A 19,946-nucleotide genomic window follows, 5' to 3' on the forward strand; every position below is an offset into this window, starting at 1 on the left:
AGCAATTTACTCTGAGCAGCTAATCGGATGCTACGGATCTAGCTTCAGTATCTACACACATAGACAGTGAGGTCTATGTGGCCTCTTGGCCAATCGGAGGCCAGGATGATGCTCGGTAAGCCAATAGCAGAGCAGCTATGAGTATGTTGAGCCCAGGAAACTCGCAGCTGTGACCGAAATAAACATCGTTCACTATGTAAACCAGTGTGGTGGTTGCTGTTGCCTTTTTTTCGAACGAAGCAGTAGAGGTCGCTGTTGGATAAGACTTCGTTGTAGTGAATGTCTTCGCGAGGCTGGAGCAGACAAAATGATTTCGTATAACGCAACAGGGGGTTTTTCGTCGTATGGGGGGCAGGAGAATGGGAATTGTGTTAATGCATGAAGATTTTTTCACATAAGGGGGTATTTTCGCCCATGCAGGTTTCGTTCTAGAGGAGTTTCACTGTATTAGTAGTCGTAACATGTCACAATAAATAACTTTAAGATGCTTGTCTGACTTACAAACACAGGCATTTGTAATTGCATCTTTTCAGAATTTAATCCTGTCATCGCAGACAATGCTTCTACAACATACGGCCGCCTCGGAAAATCATTCCCTTTTTCCCCTGAGAAGAAATACTGTATGATGGATCCTGGCAACAGCAAAATGAGTGTAGTTACTTGTCAGTAGTGATTCTCATAGCGCGAAAATTTAATAAGCACCTACGTGGAAATGAGTTGCTGCTTTTCATATCATCTCTAGATAAAACTGACTTCATTTGCCTTTAGTAATGAAAAGCAAAATATGATCTAATTGCATGAGCCGGGGAGGAGTTCCACCTGTTCCTGCGGACTATTAGCGTGAGGGCCATATTACAAATACCCAAGCGATCAACTGCACTAATATAAATAATCCTTCTCATCTCTCTCTCTCCCTCTCCCTCTCTCACTCTCTCTTCCATTCAAGAATGTTTGCAGTTGTCTTGACTTTAACATGACTCATCACTTTGCACATTCTTTTGTCTATCACACATTCTCTCATCACAGACATGCTGACACGGGATCTCGTGTATCAAAATTGTAGTCAATCCACATTACCACATTTCGGTGAGTGCACATTGGATGACTTTAAATGGGTTCTATATGTTAAAGTGCCTTTTTGTAAAATGGCATGTTGTCAACTATTGTGTTCATGTTATCATCATAATCCAATCGGCAATATTTACAGAAAATGAAGTGATGACACACTGATCAGATTATGAACGAACGCAAAATAATATAATGCAGCACGCCAGATGGTTTGACAAAATAATTTACTTCAGACATCAAGCTTTTCCTTGGCGTTGACAGGTATCTACTAAGCATAGGATTTTTTTTTTTTTTTTAACTCACATTTGGTTGCGGACAGAGGGAACCTGGCGTGTTTAATGGAGAACTTGCCCAGCTGTTCATTTTGGATACAGAAGATTAGGACTTTGATGGACTTGAGGATGAGGATTGATCAAAAAAATAACGTGACATTGTTAAATACTTCAATTAAGTACAACTGAACTCAGTTTTGCTCCAGCTGCCTTTTTAAAGTACAACTGAACTCAGTTTTGCTCCAGGCTGCCTTTTTAAAAATATACGCCGGTGTGCATGTATGCTACCGTATTTTTTTAAAGTTACCATACGTTTTACCATGCCTGAGTCCAATAATACGATGAGTCTTGTGTTTGTGTTAAATACAGAAACAGCACCCGTGACTGCCTTTTAATACGGTGCACCGTATGGTCGTGAAAATACGGTGCCATTTCCTTGTCAGATATCTCTCTCCAATAAAAGATGATTTGATACGTATCTCGATATATTTGAGAGTGGAACGATTGATTTAGAGTGATTGGATGCACTCACATCTTTTAAATCTCTAAACAATTTTCTGATTCAAATGTTTTTTTGTTGTTGCACACACAAGTTTTAGAATTGTCAAAGGAAAAGAAAAAGCCAATATTTTCAAAAGTATGCTTCTGAGATTGGACAAAACATTGCAGTTACTACCACAACACCATGTGAGACCTCAAAACATTTTAGGAATTATCAGAAGAATAACTGCTTACAAATGCAACGCACTCAGCACTCAGAATTTGTCTTTGTCTGAATGGTTAGAATAAGAATAATAAGAATAAGAAAACCTTTATTCGTCTCACAATGGAACAATTCCCAATTTACAGCAGAAAAGTTATGAAAGGAAGAAAGTAGAAGAACAAAAAGTATAGGAGCTGCTGAAAAGGCAGGCACTCTCGCGGCACCATCTTGAAGTCATAATAACATCATAACAAAATAATACAACACAACACATAAGACACAGACAAGTCATTCAATCTTAACCACTTTTCTGCATACTCTTTGTTGTTTGAAGCAGTTATAGATGAAAGAGGAGAGGAAGTGTCCTTTCATCAGTGGATCAGGGACATCATGCGGAAAACCTGCACACGTCTGCTACAAGCTAAGTTTTGAAAGCGAACAAGAAGCTGTAGCGTTCATTGATGAAAAAAAGAGATTGGCTCACATCTCCTGTACCATGTAAATCCGCTTCAATTCCAAGCCGCGTTAGCTAGCGAGAGGTTAGAGAGACCACGGGGAGATGCATTTACATTCCCATGTTGTTTCAAGGTAGTAGAGCTGCTCCGATTGGTGAGATGAGGCAAAACCAAAGCAATATCCTACCAATGTCTAACACAGACGACAAATATTCAGCTTCTCAAATGTTTACAGTATGGGGAAGGGAGAGAGTGTTTAAGTTCTGAATAGTAAGTAAACAAAGTGCTCGTTGTTGAGTACATCCTCATTTTGTATTGACTAACTCTCAAATAGTAATTATACACCATGTCTAGATGTAATGCACACAGGTATTAGCTGCAAAAAAAAGTGCCGTGGAGCATGCATGATAGTCTTGTATTTCAAAAAAAAAAACGAAAAATTCATGAAAAAAAGAATTACAATTTAATTCGGCATTTTCCGCCTAAATTGTGCTTTTCATTGCAGCATTACATCAAAGTTAACTGAAGCTAAGGGTGGCTGTCATGCACAAAATAATCGCTTTCAGTAACGTCAACACTTGAGGTCTCCTGGGGAGAACCAAGCTGAAGTGCAATCCTTAAGCATTTTCCAACAAGAGAAAACTGTTGCCTCCAAACAAAAATCACCAACTACTGGCTTTGGCATGCATACCACACTACATCAGTCAGGTTTGGGAATTTGTGTGCATAAATTATTTGTGTGTTTATGCGTGCACGCATGTTGCATCAGTGCCTTGTTTTGCTCATATTGAGTGTTATCCATCCAGCTATTATCCAAATAACTTATCCTCAGGAGGGTCATGGGCATGCTGAAGCGTATCCCAGCTGTCTTTGGGCAGCAGGCGGTATGCACCCTGAACTGGTCGTCAGCCAATCGCAGGGCAAACAGACAAACAAACTTTCACGCTCACAATCACACCTGGGGACATGAAAGAGTGTTCTATTAACCTACAATGCATGTTTTTGGAATGTGGGAAGAAACCGGAGAACCCTGAGAAAACCCACGCAGTTACGAGGAGAACATGCAAAGTCCGCACAGGAAGACCAGAATCCGGATTCGAACCCTGAACCTCTTCACTGAGAGCCGGACGTGTTAATCTGTTGGTGCCATCTACTCAGAGTTAACAATGTTAAAATGTAATTTAATAACTGACAGTTCAGTTCATTTGGGACTTGGGCTTGGAAAACCAGTACTGGTTTATCACATATCAAGTCCCACTGCAGACAAAAGGAAATTGCAGGTAGTTGTGAAAACACAAGTCTGCTCCCTGACGATGTGCCTTTGAGCAAGACACCGAAACAACAATCAAGCTCAGCTCATAACTCTGACATCTCTCTTTGTGTATGTGGTTCTCTGTGGTGTGCAACAAAAATATACAGCCGGATAAATAAAATGTTCCCATTTGGGGGTTAAATTTATCCACCCTCCCAATCTCTTGTCCTCATTAGGATCAAACCGGAGCCTTTCACAGCTGACTTTATGCGAGAGGTGGGGGACACCATGGATTGGTTACCAATCTATCACAGGGCAGGGGTAGCAACATCACAGTATGACTCTGAAACTTCCACTGTAACAACACAAGTGCACAAGGCCTGGTTGTCCAGTAGTTATAATGCACAAGAAAAGGCTGACAATACAATCACATACATCAAAGTGAAAGAAACATGCAAGAAAAAGTTAGAAGAGCCTACCTTCATCTCTCTACGAGTCCTTTAAGTGACCAGTGTAGCGGATCCGAGGCTGTAAGAAATTTCAAACGATGTTAGTTAAGCATAACAATTTCAGGGAGTTTTGTGATGACGTCACTACTGCCGGGCTAAAACCTGGGCAGCATGCAAACACACTAACACCGCGCGTGCACGTCTTCCTCCAGATTTGCGTTTGCACTCGGTTCGGTTTCAAAAACAGAAAATGGGAGGGCGTTAGTGACCGGACCACATCACCCCCCCCCCCCCCCCCCCCCCCTTGAACATTACTATGTTGCTGCTGCAATTTAAGTCGTGGCAGGCTGATCACTCTCGTACCTAAAGCTGTTTATATAATGCCCCGTGCGCGCGCGCGCGCGGGTGTGTGTGTGTGCGTGTGTGTGTGTGTGTGTGTGTGTGTGTGTGTTATAGTCCGTCAGTTTGCGTTGTGGTAGCGAAGGGTACACATAACCTACTCGTCTGCACTAATGCAACAACAATGTAGTACAGTACTGTAGTTTGACTCAAACAAACATGCACATTCATAGACACGCACACCCTCTTTTGCTCTCTTCACTCTCGCTAAGGCTCGCTCGCACGCACACACACACACGGTGGGGGCAGCTTACAGTCTGCCTGCACCGCACCGACTCGCAACACCAGAGCAGCGGATGACGCCATTTCTGTGGCTGACAGTAGCATAGAACCACAGCGCTTCATTTGGACGTGGTCGCAAGCAGCGCATCCAATCAACCCGCTCTTATCAGGCCGAGCCATTGAACACCAAGATGAAGAATGACGCTTTCGAATGCCAAGTGCTCCGTGGTGGTTCGCGTTTTTCCTTTCTCCGACGACTCGGGAAGAGTGCAGTCGCTCGATGGCGAAAATAGAGCCCGAATAACACTCTCTTGTCGCCGAGCCGAACGTTTACAGACGTGTCATTAGAAAAAGAGACGCGAAAGGTGTCAAGTTGGTCTAAGTGCGAGCGGCCAGGCATCTAATTAAAAAGTGACTTTCGCGGAATGAGCTGCTTTTATCGACATGTCTGCACAGTGCACACAACTCGCCGCTGACAAAGGAATAAGACCGACAAACGGTTCGCAACAAGGTCAGCCTCATAACGACTTGACAGAGTAGTAAGCGCCAAAAACATTAATGTATTGTTCGATGAGGAGCCGATAACACGCAGTCAGTCAGTCATCCGCCCCAGACAAGCAGCTAGAAGTACCCGATACAAGTGAGTGAGTGACCGGCCAGCACGAATAACCGGAGCCTCGAATGTCTCTAAAGAATGTCGAATCCGCTTTATCAAAAATACCACCAAGGGCACACAACACGTCGAACTAGAAAAATCCCAATGGGGAAACACATCATTGTGCATCTATGAGCACGGCTGGTGTGGGAGTTTCGTTTCTCTTTACATACAAGCTGGGCCATTATGTCCCGACTTAGTAAGAACTGGTGTGGCACTTAATCCACTGCAATTGACAGTTCGCCACGAAGAAAAAAAAAGACGTTTGATCACTGCATCGACGCCAAGGTTCGTCCACAGTGTTGTGTAAAATCACTTTGACGCCTATGAGACTGCACTCGACGACGAGGATTCCTCCGCTCAACAACACAAACGCTGGTTGCTCCCCCCAGCAGCATTGGAACTATTCAACCCCGGAGGAACCGTTTGACTTGCCTTAAGGTTGTTGTTTACCGCATAACTTTGCGATCGATCTGACCCGAGTTGTTTTTCGGTCATTAGCCCGGTGGATTCATTCATTCCCTTCTGGATTGTGCAAAGACATCCCGCATCACCAATGAACAAGTTAGCGAACACGAAATCTGGCTGATTGGGAAGCAGCGCAGCGAGCTTGTAAAAGATGTTCAAATTAGCGATGGCTTTTGTCGAACAACAGCAAGCTTACCTGCGCTGTCAAGTTGAGAATCGCGTCCGTTTTTCGACGAAAGTGTGCTAGTAATCCAAAGGAACATTTAAATGGTGAATCGGGGAGGTTTCACCGTCGCTCGTCGGTCCCAGGTTGATGTTGAACACGGGTAGATAAAGTCGTTTTCGCAGAGCACTGCTGTTTGCCTTGTTGAAGAGCTTCTCCAGCCTGCCTCTCTCTCAAACCCCCCCTCTCCTTCTGAGTATGATTGACGGGGACGTTGATCACGCCCTGTCATTTCTGCGCAATCCAATTGGACAATAACGCCATAGGAAACGCCTTACTTCTCAACGATTGGTTTATAATGGAGAAAAAATATCCTTGGCAATCCATACGAAATAAACGTACCTACTGGTTACTTGACACAATACACAACATAAAGAACTACAACCCCCAGATTTATATTTAGATGGGTGCGTTCGTTTTTCTTCACATATGTCCCAATTTGACGTTCCTCTTTCGTTCATTGTCAAGTACAAGTCGTTTGTTGCTATCGGGCAATGTTGCTGTTTCCGTAGAACACACACAGCTCGACGCGAATATTAAATGTAGCTTCAGCAAGCTAACTATTCTGACAGCAGACATTATCTGCCCAGTTCCAGAGCTAATATAGCACAACATCCCATGAATTGGCTGTGTGGTCGATTACTGCACCATCACTAAGTGAATTTGGCAGTTCTGTCGTCTTTACAGTATTCGACCAAAGTATTACATAAAACCAGTCCGGCAAGCGCGTTGGCGTCTCGTTAGTATTACTTTGCATGCTAACGCAAGTCAACTCGTCGTGTGGCTAACAGGATCGGCCAGTCAGCATTCTGATACCGGAGACAACAAGGTAGGTAGAACTGAAGACAATTTGTCGACACTTCGTGTGTTTTAAATTATAGACGTGACACTTTTCAATAGGCAGAATCGCGAACACAGAACAGGATAAGTAATAGAAAATTACTAATATGTATGATTTTTAAATCCGAAATATGTTATATGTGTAAAATACTCGAGTTTGTGGTCTTGAAGAGGCTTCTGAATTCCCGGACGTTTTTATTGAAATGAATGTTGAACAGATTTTGTCTTTCTCTTTGTAATATATTACACACATACTACTACTACTAATAATAATAAAGCTGATCTTCATAATGTATTTTGGTTTTGTACTCATTTTGATCATCCACTGATGATTACAATGACATAATTCATTCGAGTCGACCATTTTTATTTTCCTTAGTATTTTTCTTTAAAAGTTAGTTTTTAATAACATCGACTGAGGCCTAAAATTATTAGTCCATTTCATGCACGTGAACTGAACTGTTGATTTTCTTCTTCATGCATTGTTATGGGTGATACCATACCACGCATCCAGTCGCGTGATCAGTGAGCATCCATTCATTGCAATTTCCTTCCATTCACAAACATTTCTTAATACTGCTTCCTGCTCCCACCCCACCCAATAAATGAATACAATTCTTGTATTTGGTTCTGATTAGGAGTATATGGTGAGCGTAAGTACTACATAATAGCATCTTTTTAGTGTTTACTACTTTTGTATAGGGTTTTTGCAGCAAGTGGTGTTAAGTCTAGCCATGTCTCACAGCGATTGCTTTTGATTCTTTTAAAGTTTAACATTCTCAACACTGATGTGTGCCATGTTGTTTTATAATCATTACTCTGTAAAGGTCCCAATACACATAGTGTTCACCTAATAGACCACTTCCATCATCAATCAGGTTAATGCATATTCCATTTTTTTTGTTCCATTTTCATGAAAATCTCTCTTTCTTCCCTTAGCAAGACATTAAATAGTTTTGAAGTGATGGACGGGGAGCCAGGAGCAGCCTCAGAGCGAATTCTCCTGGAGCCGTACAAATACTTGTTACAACTGCCAGGTGAATTCCTGCCAAACTTCACAAACATCACTATCACTGTCTTTTGGAAATTTCAAATTTATAAATTGAGCACTGGGATGTACTATTCAGTATGCGAAATTCTGTACAAAATGATATTCCTTCTAACATTGATTTTTCGGGGGTCCTGCTGCTACTGCCTACCAGTTAATTTGCATTTGAAGTACTCCATATGTGCAAGTGGACAACACATTCTAATCAATGTGGAATCCAGAATATGAAATCAACACCAGACATATACTGTAAGAAAGCCTTTTTTTCCTGTTTTCTTAGTGAGCTGATAATTTCGCATCTCATCAAATAGATTCAATTAATCAAACCACTTTTTCATTGTTGTCTCCTCAGGAAAACAAGTGCGTACAAAGCTTGCGCAAGCATTCAACCACTGGCTCAATGTTCCAGAGGAAAAACTGCAGGTGAGTAATGGAAACGAAATACTAAAGCCCCAGTCCCACTGCATGGCGAACAATTGCGGGTGTTTTCAAAGGCAGTGAATGTTGCGTTTGTCAGGGTTCAGTGATGGTTTTGTATTGAGAACAACTGAATTTGTGTTTGGGAAAACTGCATGTGAAAATTTACAGAATTTATTTTTCATTCAGGATCAAACACAATTTCAGATAACCAGAAATATATTTCATCATTTTCCATTCAGTTTCAAGTTCCATCCATCCATCCATCCATCCATTTCCTAATGGGAGGAAACAAGTTAGATTGGCAGCCACGTTTGTCACATGCCACATTAATAAGACTAAGAATAAGAAAACCTTTATTCATCTCACAATGGAGAAATTCCCAATTTACAGGAGCAAAGTTATGAAAGGAACAAAGTAGAAGAACAAAAAGTAAAGGAGCTGCTGTAAAGGCAGCCACTCTCGCGGTGCCATCTTGAAGTCATAATAACAAAATAATACAACATAACACATAAGACACAGACAGTCATTCACTCTTAATCACTTTTCTGCATAATCTTTGTTGTTTGAAGCAGTTAAGGTGAAAGAGGAGAGGATCAAAGTGTCCTTTTACCAGTGGATCAGGGACGTCATGCTGAAAATGTGCACACGTCTGCTACAAGCTAAGTTTTGAAAGCAAACAAGAAGCTGTAGCATCCATTGACGAAAAAAAAGATTGGCTCACATCTCCTGTCCCATGTAAATCCGCTTCAGTTCCTAGTCGCGACTCCCAGTTCCACATAGGCATCGGCGCTCTGCGCTGACGCTCCTTTCTTCTCATCGTCGGCTCCCCGAGCCATCCATCCAGCCGCAGACTGTCCAACAGCACCGACCTTTCTGCTAAACAAAGCGGGGCTGTGAAAAATGCTGCCCATTTCAGGCCCAAAAAAACACAAGCACCCGGGGGCTGTCCAGCAACGACACTCAAATGGCACAGACATTTCTTCCAATCAAAATCAGTGCTGTTATACGCATGCTGCCGACAAATTGCAACCACCAAGCACAGATTCTTCTCCTTTGACGAATGTCGTGGCCAAAAAAATGCTGAAAACAATCCACATCAGGTCCACACAACGTAACAACAAACACAATGTGACAAAACAAAACACTAAAACAACAAAAAAAGCAACAAAAAAAAAACTGCAGCAGAATTTATGGAGATAGAGCCGCAATGTCAATAGTTGAGATTATTTTCAATTTAAACCCATTATAGCCTCACCATCTGAAGCACCAAAAGCAGCGTGAGGTCTTTATAAACAGCTCTCTCACATTATGACACAAAATCAACCTTTACGAAATTCTGAAAACGTCATTTTTGTTGTCTTCTTTGATTCATGTGCCATGAATCTGCACAATAGCACGAGGAGAAATCACACTTTTCGAAATCACATTCAAACACTTGCAAGATGCTTCGTTTACAATTTCCAGTACCTCACAGCTGTTGTAAATTGTACACAATTTATGGAAAGCATTTAAGGAAAGGCAAATTATAGTACTTTGTGAATGATTTACAGGTTATGAATTAGGGTACTGGGAATGGCTCCCTTCAATGCGATCGTGCAAGTCAATCAAACGCTGCTGTTTTTCTTCAGTCAAATTACATTTGGGGGAGCTACTAAGGATTCGGTAGTTTTTCTTATTGACCACAACTATTGTGCTATGAGCTTTACAGTGCCAATGATTACAAACTAATGTTGTGCCTAACTGCCTTTGAAACATGGGACACAAACTTGGAGAGCTGCGTTATTGTAAATGACAGGATTAAGTCGCCCGTCAGACGCGGATAAATCTGCTGTTCAAAATGTTTTTCTTGGTCCTCACAAAATCCAAAATGTAAAAATGATAATAAATAAAATGTATATCAATCTCCCATTCGTCCAATTGGGGGTGCTATGTGCCTTGCGCTTGAGCTGTTGGATGTTGTATTGTTTCCATTGCGAGGACTTGCCTTCCATTTATTTACACGAGCTAGTTCCTCACAGATCAAACAATCAGCTGTGGGACGACATCTATGTCATTTGGATTTTAAAACAAATGTGCTTGTATTAAATGGTGGCAACACCGTCAACCTCATTGGTCAAATTTGTTGTTAGATATTCAACATTAGAGGTTCCAATGTACATTTACCTTACAAGATGACATTATCGGACAGAAAAACTCTGCATCCCACAAGACATTTTACACATCATGCTGCCTCACATGTGCCTGCTTATGTGCCTCTGTGTTGCACTCCACGCGACCTCCACATGTTGATATTATAAACAAATCTGACTTTAGTCCACTGCCACAAGCCTTCTAATTCCAATTGCGGTGAATTATGGCACAGCACCCCCACCCCCCCTTTGCGTGGCGCTTGGTAAACTCCCACTGAACCCATCACGCAGACTGAGAGCGCACCTCTCGTCATCATTAGTGCTCTGCTGCCAAGAAGGCGCCGCCATGGAAACAAGTGTGCCTTCAGATAGATGAAGGGAGTGACATTGGTGTACTGTGTCATTCATTTGGACAGTACATCAAGTCTATGATGTGTGTCTGTGCAGTACGTGTTGAGGTTGCCATTGTACTGTTGCCCTTGGTCTGTTCCCTCCAGCGTTGCAAAATGCTTAGCCTCGCAAAGTTCTGTATTTCAAGAGCCATATTCTGTGTTCATCAAAGTTAAAGTCGAGTAAAGTGCAGTTTGGCCGTGACTGATATTTTTCCAAAGTCAAAATTGAGAGAGATGAGAAATGGATGAATTTACTTTACAGAAGGCTTTACTCATTTTTATTGAGCTCTGTATATTGCTTACTTTTTTTTTCTTAAAACGTGTTTCTGACTATGTCTGCTGTTTCAAGCTAAGTGCCTCTAGTTCACGACAAATGGAGAATCACGGCCTCTGTAAGACATCACTAAGAATTGGATGGCAGTCACATAACTTGCGGCTACACATAAATGTGGGATGGTTTAATCACAAAAAATATCCATATTCATTTAGTCAAGTGGAACATTTAAGTTCCACTTGGCATGAGTCAGATTGTACTGCAGTGGGGCCTGAAATGGACCCAACTAGTTTATTCTTTCCCAACAAACCGCCTGCTTTATGTGGTCAGAACCAATTTGATTGGTCAGTCATTTAATCATAGTCATCGTGTACAAAATATCCCCTCACACTATGCGATGAACTAGTTTGGGGAGCTACATACGAATCCGTCGTCAGGCAGCACAAGTAGGGAGGCTGTACGTACTGTTTTTTTACATTTGATTGTTGTATGTTCCTGGTCTACTTGTGTACAAATTTGGGTTACGCCGACACCATAGGAACAGAACAGTGGAATAACCAAAGACTCCATGTATTGTATTTTAATGCGATGCACTTTGAATAAGTCAGTCAGAGGCGTGAGGCATCATCCGTTCCATCCACTGCCTTGTAACCCTGCTTGTGCAGGATCCTTAAATGACACGAGGACAGCCTGCTCACAACTGACTGCCTCTCAGTATATTGCACTGAATGTGCTTCTTTGTGGCAAAGACATGTCTGCATTGTTAATAGGTCGCTGGTTGTGACTTTGGCAAACTGACTTTCACAGTCGGCAAAGTGTAGTGCTAATCAATGAAGACTTGTGGATCAGTGAGGGCGCGCAGCACATTGGCACTGGGGCGGTCTGACGAAACACATTCCATGGCTATCGTCGGCGCCGCTCTTTTTATATTGGAGCCGTCATTGATGGAAATTTTGGATTTGCTGTGGCAGAATAGGTGCTAGGGATGAGCAATTTCTGTTATTTTGCCTCGTGAAACGAACGTCACTTGTCAAATTGGAGAGAACGGACTACGTCACTCACCCAATAGTGTCATTCACGATTCAACATGTTCAGTTTTAAGTGCTAAATAAGGACTTCTCAAGATGTGGTCTGCAAAATTATTTGCAACACACTATGTTGTGTCATTTAAAAAAAAAATGGGGGGGGGCAGATCTACAGATGTGTGGCAGTAAAACACACAAAACCAAAATTTTCTCCCTCCCTTCGCCTTGAGCCAATGACAAGCTCTGATATCATAAATCTGACATCTTTGTATGCGTACAGCATTTCGAGCGCCGACATGCTCTTTTTTAATATAAATTTGGACAGGTGAGTCAAGTTCACCTTGGCAAAATATTTGGAAGCACGTAACTAAGCAACATGTTTTCAACATGTCGATAAACCACTGCAGTTTGCAACAAGCTGTATACAGTAAATGGCACCATGCTACAGAATTGGAAAGCGGTTCACTCATGTTGTCCGTTTCTTTACAGAAATTAAAGTCCCTGGCGGCGATTAATAAAAACTTAATTTGTTTCGGTTCCTTTAGCTTCATTTCCTTTAATTCACTTTCTATTAAACAGGAAATGGATAATTACCTTGAAACATTCAGAAAAACAAAAAATAATGGCATTTTCGGGTATACATGGCAGTGGTTTTTTTCCCCCCAGAAAAGAGAAAATCGCTTCACTCGCTGACAATTGTAGCTGTCACTTCAGTCTTCAACAGAGCTGCCATTATCTTAAAAAAAATGACAAGATGAATGCCACAGCACAGGTATGCATAGTAGTTACATGTAATTGGCGTTATGATTATGGGGGGAGCCCTTGAAAACGAAATGTTTGAGAACTGCGGTCCAAGAGCAGACCGTCATGTTTAAAGTGGCTCACTGAGGTTTCAGGGTCAAGGAAAGATTGTGTTAGGCAGCCTTGGCCATCTGCCTGACCCACTGAGCCTCTCTTTGTGCAAACGGCTCTCACTCCCACCAGCCTTCAAATCACAAGGCCAGCATTTGACTTACTACTCTGTGTCTCGTATCCTCTCAGAGGGGAGGATATTGATGGTTCCATTTTATCATTCAACATCAGTGTCAACATTTCCACACGGGTTTGGATTTTAGGGATTAAGAATACTAATAGTAGTTGTTTTTTTTTCTTTAAGATGAGCGAACCCCAAAAGTTAGGTTAGGGAGATACAGTTGTACTTATAGATTTCCATACTATGGGAGTTTCGGAATTATTGGAATCTTTCAAACTTTGCCTGATCAATTTTTTTAAAAAATGGTACATGGGCTACAAATCCTGCCAAGGCAAATTTAGGAACACAACTGTGGTGGATCGAAAAGGAATTTGTGGAAGTGAATGTATTTTTCCAAAAAGCAATGCATTCTCTTATTTGTGTTTTTCTGCTACTTTTTGTCTCCTAATGCTAAGTAAGGCGCTTTTAGGACGTGAAGAGGTGTGTAGTCCTGCATCCACTAATTATGAGTGTGTAAGTGTAGAAGGTCAATCACTCACCATTTGACTGTCAGTACTCGAGTTGAGCTTGGCGCCCTCTGGTGTGCACAAGTTGTAGTGCATCAACATACCTGTACACGCCAAGTCACACCGTCTCTCAAGAGGTCACTTGAGTTTTTGTTGTCTTCTTCATTCAGGTGATCATCGAAGTGACCGAAATGTTGCACAACGCCAGCTTGCTCATAGATGACATCGAAGACAACTCCAATCTGCGGCGAGGCTTCCCCGTGGCCCACAGCATTTACGGCGTGCCATCAGTCATCAACTCTGCCAACTACGTGTACTTTCTGGGTTTGGAGAAGGTGTTGACGCTGGACAACCCCGAAGCCGTGCGCGTGTTTACCCGGCAACTGCTGGAGCTGCACCGCGGCCAGGGCCTAGACATCCACTGGAGGGACACGTACACCTGTCCCACGGAGCAGGAGTACCGCGACATGGTGCTGCAGAAAACCGGAGGTCTCTTCGGCCTGGCCGTGGGCCTGATGCAGCTCTTCTCCGATTGGAAGCAGGACTTGAAGCCCCTCCTGGACACGCTGGGCCTCTTCTTCCAGATCCGGGATGACTACGCCAACCTGAGCTCTCGCGAGTACAGTGAGAACAAGAGTTTCTGCGAGGACCTGACAGAGGGCAAGTTCTCTTTCCCCACCATTCACGCCATATGGTCACGTCCAGAGAGCACCCAGGTGCAGAACATCCTCAGACAGCGCACCGACAACTTGGACATCAAGCGTTACTGCGTGGACTACCTGGAGAAGGTGGGCTCGTTCGCATATACCCGTCAGACTCTGCGAGAGCTGGAGGCCGAGGCTTACCATCTAATCAGGGAGTTTGGGGGGAACCCTCAGCTGGAAAGCCTGGTGGACCTCCTCAGCCGCATGCATCGAGAGGCTGAAACGGAGTCAAAGGCTGAGCACTGAGCAGCACGTCAGGTTAAACCGCTGTGACCTCCTCCTCCTCCTCCTCTTCGTCGTCCCTCACTCTGCAAGCCTTACGTCCACGAAAACACTCGTTATCACAAAACTGTTAGAACATTAGACCCCTGGTGGAAACCAATCAAGTCTGCGTCCTGCCCCTACGGTTGCTGTGTTGGAAATGTGTTAAAATGACAATGCCACTGTTCATATCTTATTAAATTGTAGCCTCCATGTATCATGGCGGAAGCAAAGGCAGCCTGTGTTCAGAAAATATTCTGAAATCATGACGCGACTGTTCAGATGTAATAAACACTCCGTGGAAGCAAATGCAGCCCATCTTCTGAAAAAGTGTTCATTTCACAATTTGGCTTTGGAGGAAATTGTCCGTGTTTGCTTCGAAATGTGAAATATTCCAGGCTGGCTCAGGTTTCTTTGTGTGCCGCAGACATTGAATTTCCTACCATGGCCACATACGCTATCATCATTGTGTGAATGAGGCGACATTTTAAAAGCCCTTTGAGTACCTTGAAGTTAGAAAGGCGCGATCTAAAGGGAGAGCCATTTGCTTTATAACCAACGGAGTGTTTTGCTGAAGTCCATCTTTGAAGCACGTGGATGTTTGGAGTGCCTTAAGAGACACGTGGCTCTTATTCATCAAGCCGCCACAGCTCAAAGAACATCAAATTGTCCACTTGTTATGCAAAATATTGCTATTCCATTTAACGTAGTGTGATTTTTTTTTGGGGGGGGGTCAATATTTCTGTGCGTTTCTCAGTGTTCATCATTGGACTATCATATTTCCATTATTTTTATCATGCTCACAAAATTGTCAACCTTTTAGACTGTTATCATGTTATCATGCAACAATAAAATAAAGATTCTTCAAGAACGTTTTGAGGTTTGCAGGTTTTGTTGTCCTCAGGGGTCATATCAGCTTTCCTCTAAACCCATGAAGAGAAATAGCGCCATCTAGTGAACAAATATTTCAAGACTGCAAATGTTTAATGCATCTGAATTCAAACGAGGGCAGAACGGTGTGCATCCTGGTTAGCATAGCTGTCTCAATACTGAGGTTTTGGGTTGAAATCTTGGTTCGGGTCTTCCTATTTGAGGTTTCTTCGGGTACTTCATCTCCAGGTTCCTTTCGCATCCCAAAAATATGAATTTTAGAATTAAAAACTAGAATTTCCATAGATGTCAATCAATGGTTGTGCACATACATGTGCCTTATATGCTCTGGCTCAACCACAAACTTGAGGACAAGCGTGACAGAAAATAGATGGGCAAGCATTTGTCTGTTTCTTATTCAAGCCAGCTCACAACTGCAAACACTAAAAATACGCAAATACAAACTTTTTAGCACAATATAATCACATAATGTACGTGGTGCTGCACTGCACACAGGTCTTTTTTTTTTTTAATCCAACAAAAGCAGCCATGTCAAAAAGCCTTGAGTGTATTCAATGCTGGTTTACGCTGAACATGGCTGCAGTTTTGCAGCAACTTTCGTCTGAACTCATTCAACTCGTGCCTGTGTCTGTTTCATGTCTTATCAAAGCTCGCCTTCTCTTCCGTGGTACTGCCACAATAATTCTCAAGACTTTGTCCATTTTTTTTTCCTAAAACAGGAGGTGAAAGAGAAGCCATTTGCTTTGTTGTTTGCTCTGAGCAAGTGTGATAAAATGCAAATAGCAGAAGAGCTTGCTTGAGTCCGTCACAATCACTCATCAAAACCCCGCCACGAATCACTTTTTTTTTTCCCCTCTCTCATGGACACAGAGATTGATTCAGGCATGCTGGTGTTTGCGTGGGGACCAATAGACCCATCATCCCCGCCCATTCCTTGCAAGATTTGGTTATTTATCATCAGGCTGCGCTTTAAGGACAGAGATGGAGAGTTCATAAATATTCTAATGGCAACAAACCCATTTTGTAGCTCAAATGACGGGCCAAAGTGCTGAGTACATTCAATTCAACATTCGTCAAACAGTGCAACTTCTACATCGGCACACAACTTGAAAGAATCCGAATAGGACCAACATCCATCCATCCATCCATCCATCCATCCATCCATCCATCCATCCATCCATCCATCCATCCATCCAGGGGCACAATTGAAGGAAACCTCTCAAGGATTCATAAAGCTCTAATTGATTACAGTACTGTACATAAAATACACAGTTTTGAAATATGTATACAAAGTAAGTAAATAGTCTGATGAAAAGTTGATACTTCTCTCTTCACACTCTGTTTCTATATGTTAATTACAATTCCCATTGATGATAAAAAAATACTTAAAAGTTGACTTTAAAGTTCGGAACGTGTGTATGGGACCGATTACAGTGGAGCCCGGCAAATAGTGAAAATCCGCAAAGAATCTACGGGTGCCGGCCGAAGCGTCAGCATGTGAGAATCCACCGCATCCGTTTTCATTTCATGTCATATTGGGACCTGTCACTCTCGAAGTTTGGGAACATATGAGTTCATGTTAGATTCCAAACATGATAGGAAATAGCCAAGTTTGAACTTTTCGAAGGCCGAGCTGATGTTTATGAAAGTCTTGTTTTGCTTAAAAAAAATAAATAAATAAAATATAAAAAAAAAAAGCAAAGGCAATTTGTCTACTTTTCATAGAGCATGAAGGACATCAGACAGTATTCACATTGGGCCACATCATCCCGTCTGCTTGAATCAGAAACGATGTGCAGCCCTTTCCTAATATTGGTCATATAAAATGCCAGTTAATGGATTTATTGTAAATAACAAAATGACAAATATTAGAAATAGAAACAATGGTGTATTTAATATGTATCATATAATAATGATTCATGTTATTTATGGAATCGTATCATGACTTCATTCATCATAACTAGTTAAAAATAATACAATTAACCCTTTCAGGGACAGCGGTCACTACAGTGGACAGCCTATCATGTTATCAGGTTACAGGTGCATGAAAGGGTCGAAGGTGAGAATGCATTTTCGTGTTGAAATTAGTTTTCCAAAACGACTTAACGTACACATTTTGACGAGGGATTTGTGTTTCTTTGACTTCATCTCGAAATGATCTCGATGGTCTGTCAGTTTGAAAAATCACGTGGGGCCCTTCATCCAAAATTATTCTGCCGTATAATCCATGAGCGAGTGGTTTTTGTTTTTTGAAAATCATCCCCCAGCATTCTAGGTGTGCCTACAACACGTTCGACTAAATTCTGTGATAAAGTGTCTCTCATCGTAATGCATCTCGACTATGTGACAGGGTATCCGAATGCATCAATAGGCATGAGAGTCACTCAGAAGACAGCTGTGAGGTTTGACAACGTACTATGACACAGGCTAATGACACTCAAGAGCACTTGATGTATAGACATTAAACAGCCTGATTAATATTCATGCCGTTGCACCCAGAGCAACATGTGCTTGCGCATATTTTTACCAGCGCCCACTTGTTTGCAAAGCCTCCCGTCTGCCTCATCGCATCCTATTTGGGGTAAGGAGGAATAATTAACTAGTCACTGTTTTCAGCCTTCATTTATCATACGGGAAAAGTTTTTTTTGGGGGGGGGAAAGATCGCAGACGTACACTGCCTGAGCTCATTTGCGATCCTCTTACGTCTGTCACTCACCGAACCAATTATCACACACGCGCACTCCCATTGCAGAAGCTTTGCCATACGACTGCAGCAGGAGTCGAGTGGGCTTATGAAATACGATTCACTTGAGAGAAGCGTTGCATTGACAAGCAATGAAGTCTTTACGGAATATTTCCACGTGACCCGGTGCACTGCGTGCGCCGCACATAATACGACTGTGATGTGAAGATGTCGGCAGACAGCGTGGCGAGGAGATGCTTATCTTCCGAGTGGGAATGAAAGTTGTGATGGTGCGTCTAATGTATTACCTCCTCATTCCCGTGAGTCATAAACAGTCAGCAAGGCTGCTTTCGGGTGTCATGAATAAATGATTTCCTCCTCCTCCTCCTCCTCCCAGAGAGCCCCACACATGGATGGATGAGGGTGATTGACAGCAGTGTGGAATGGTCTGCATGAGTACAAAAGATGTTCAAATAGTGATGCATATGGCGGCCAATCAACACACTTTAGGATTGACTCACCAGGACTGGAACAGAAAAAGTAGCATCATTTTTGTGTAAAGCTGTATTAGAAAACCGAAACCAATAACGGCGGCAATAAAATGGACCGATTATTTAGTCATTTATCAATAGCACAAGGTATCCACAAAGTTATTTTCCAATTGCAAATATGACGAGAAAAGCAACTGAGAGTCCTGAATGTTAATCACATTTGTTCAATAGACTTTTTGAAGTTTTTAATCGTACTGCATTTCCATATTTCCGGTTCCCTGTTGATGAAATAGGTTGCTTAAAAGAAAAGAAAAAAAAAACAAGGTAAACTAAATGGCTACTTGAAGTGCACCGCGGTTTATTGAAACTACACCGGATAGGCAGAAACCACACGATTACGTAAGACAACTACTGCAGCATCCAATGTAAAATAAACTGTAGTTGAATATTTAATAAATGTGGCAAAAAAACAACTTCAATATCTCCTTCTTATTTGAGAATAATATTTGTCGAGTCATTTGCTTTTTGTGATAAATGTGTTAAACGGAGGCATCGTGTGGCCCATTCTAAAATTATTTTTAAAAATGTAGTAATCATCATCAATCTGTTTTCTCTATTGATTGTCCTCATTAGGATCATAGGTACCCCTTTGTGGCTTTAGGTGAGATGAGGTGTTCACCCTGGAACGGTCGCCAGTCAATCGCAAGGGGACACAGACTATATCGTCAAACCACCATTCACTCACATCCACACCAATGGGCAATTCAAGAGTCCTTTTGAGAATAAATGTTAGAGGGTGAAGAACAGTAACTTCATCAGCACTGGGAAAAGTATCTGTGTCAAGGACCCTGCTTTAAAAAAAAAAAAAAGAGAAAGAAATATAGAGATGTTTAAACTAATCTGCAAAACACATTCAACAGAATAACATCATTTGGTAATTGAGTCATCAAAACAGAACCAGAATCTGATATAAAACACAGTTGAAATGTTTTCCAAGCGTAGCTTATCAAGTAGGTTGACCAGAAGTCCGTGTTAGGCCCAGACACGGCCGCTTCTGGAGATCTAAAAATGACATCGGGCAGGGATTTGAAAATCGTTCTGGATTTTGTTTTCTTAAATCGGCATATTTTTCGGAACGCAAG

General features: G+C 42.1%; 2 protein-coding genes and 1 long non-coding RNA gene across 5 annotated transcripts in view; 2 read left to right on the forward strand and 1 right to left on the reverse strand.

Moving 5' to 3' along the window:
• The window catches only part of arid4b (AT-rich interaction domain 4B), a 35,433-nt gene extending 29,077 nt beyond the window's left edge, over window positions 1-6,356 (reverse strand). For 2 of the 3 annotated variants that reach the window (XM_019870498.1, XM_019870496.1), the window contains exons 1-2: window positions 6,140-6,355; window positions 4,230-4,278 (exon numbers count right to left, since the gene is read on the reverse strand). In XM_019870498.1, the coding sequence (XP_019726057.1) occupies window positions 4,230-4,235 (6 nt within the window). In that variant the 5' untranslated portion in view covers window positions 4,236-4,278; window positions 6,140-6,355. Of the gene's footprint in view, window positions 1-4,229; window positions 4,279-6,139 lie in introns of all 3 variants that reach the window. The other variant, XM_019870497.1, reaches the window with a different exon arrangement.
• Window positions 6,357-6,585: 229 nt separating this feature from the next.
• On the forward strand, window positions 6,586-15,611 carry ggps1 (geranylgeranyl diphosphate synthase 1). The gene is made up of 4 exons (XM_019870500.1): window positions 6,586-6,995; window positions 7,946-8,043; window positions 8,407-8,477; window positions 13,944-15,611. Exons 2-4 carry the CDS (start codon window positions 7,971-7,973, stop codon window positions 14,721-14,723), a joined length of 924 nt encoding a protein of 307 aa, XP_019726059.1. The 5' UTR covers window positions 6,586-6,995; window positions 7,946-7,970; the 3' UTR covers window positions 14,724-15,611.
• LOC109516189 (uncharacterized) lies at window positions 10,590-13,106 on the forward strand. The gene is made up of 2 exons (XR_002168312.1): window positions 10,590-11,999; window positions 12,040-13,106. It is a non-coding gene; the product is annotated as an uncharacterized LOC109516189 (long non-coding RNA).
• Window positions 15,612-19,946: the final 4,335 nt, after the last annotated feature.

This window comes from Hippocampus comes, unplaced genomic scaffold (genome assembly GCF_001891065.2).
Source record: "Hippocampus comes isolate QL1 unplaced genomic scaffold, H_comes_QL1_v1.1 scaffold76, whole genome shotgun sequence".
NCBI classification, from domain to species: domain Eukaryota; kingdom Metazoa; phylum Chordata; class Actinopteri; order Syngnathiformes; family Syngnathidae; genus Hippocampus; species Hippocampus comes.

Bases quoted from the DNA above. Each gene is read 5' to 3' on its own strand.
- ggps1 (XM_019870500.1), top strand. From the start codon at position 7,971: ATGGACGGGGAGCCAGGAGCAGCCTCAGAGCGAATTCTCCTGGAGCCG. The intron at 8,044-8,406 runs GTGAATTCCTGC...TTGTCTCCTCAG, and splicing joins ATACTTGTTACAACTGCCAG to GAAAACAAGTGCGTACAAAG. The intron at 8,478-13,943 runs GTGAGTAATGGA...TTCTTCATTCAG, and splicing joins TTCCAGAGGAAAAACTGCAG to GTGATCATCGAAGTGACCGA.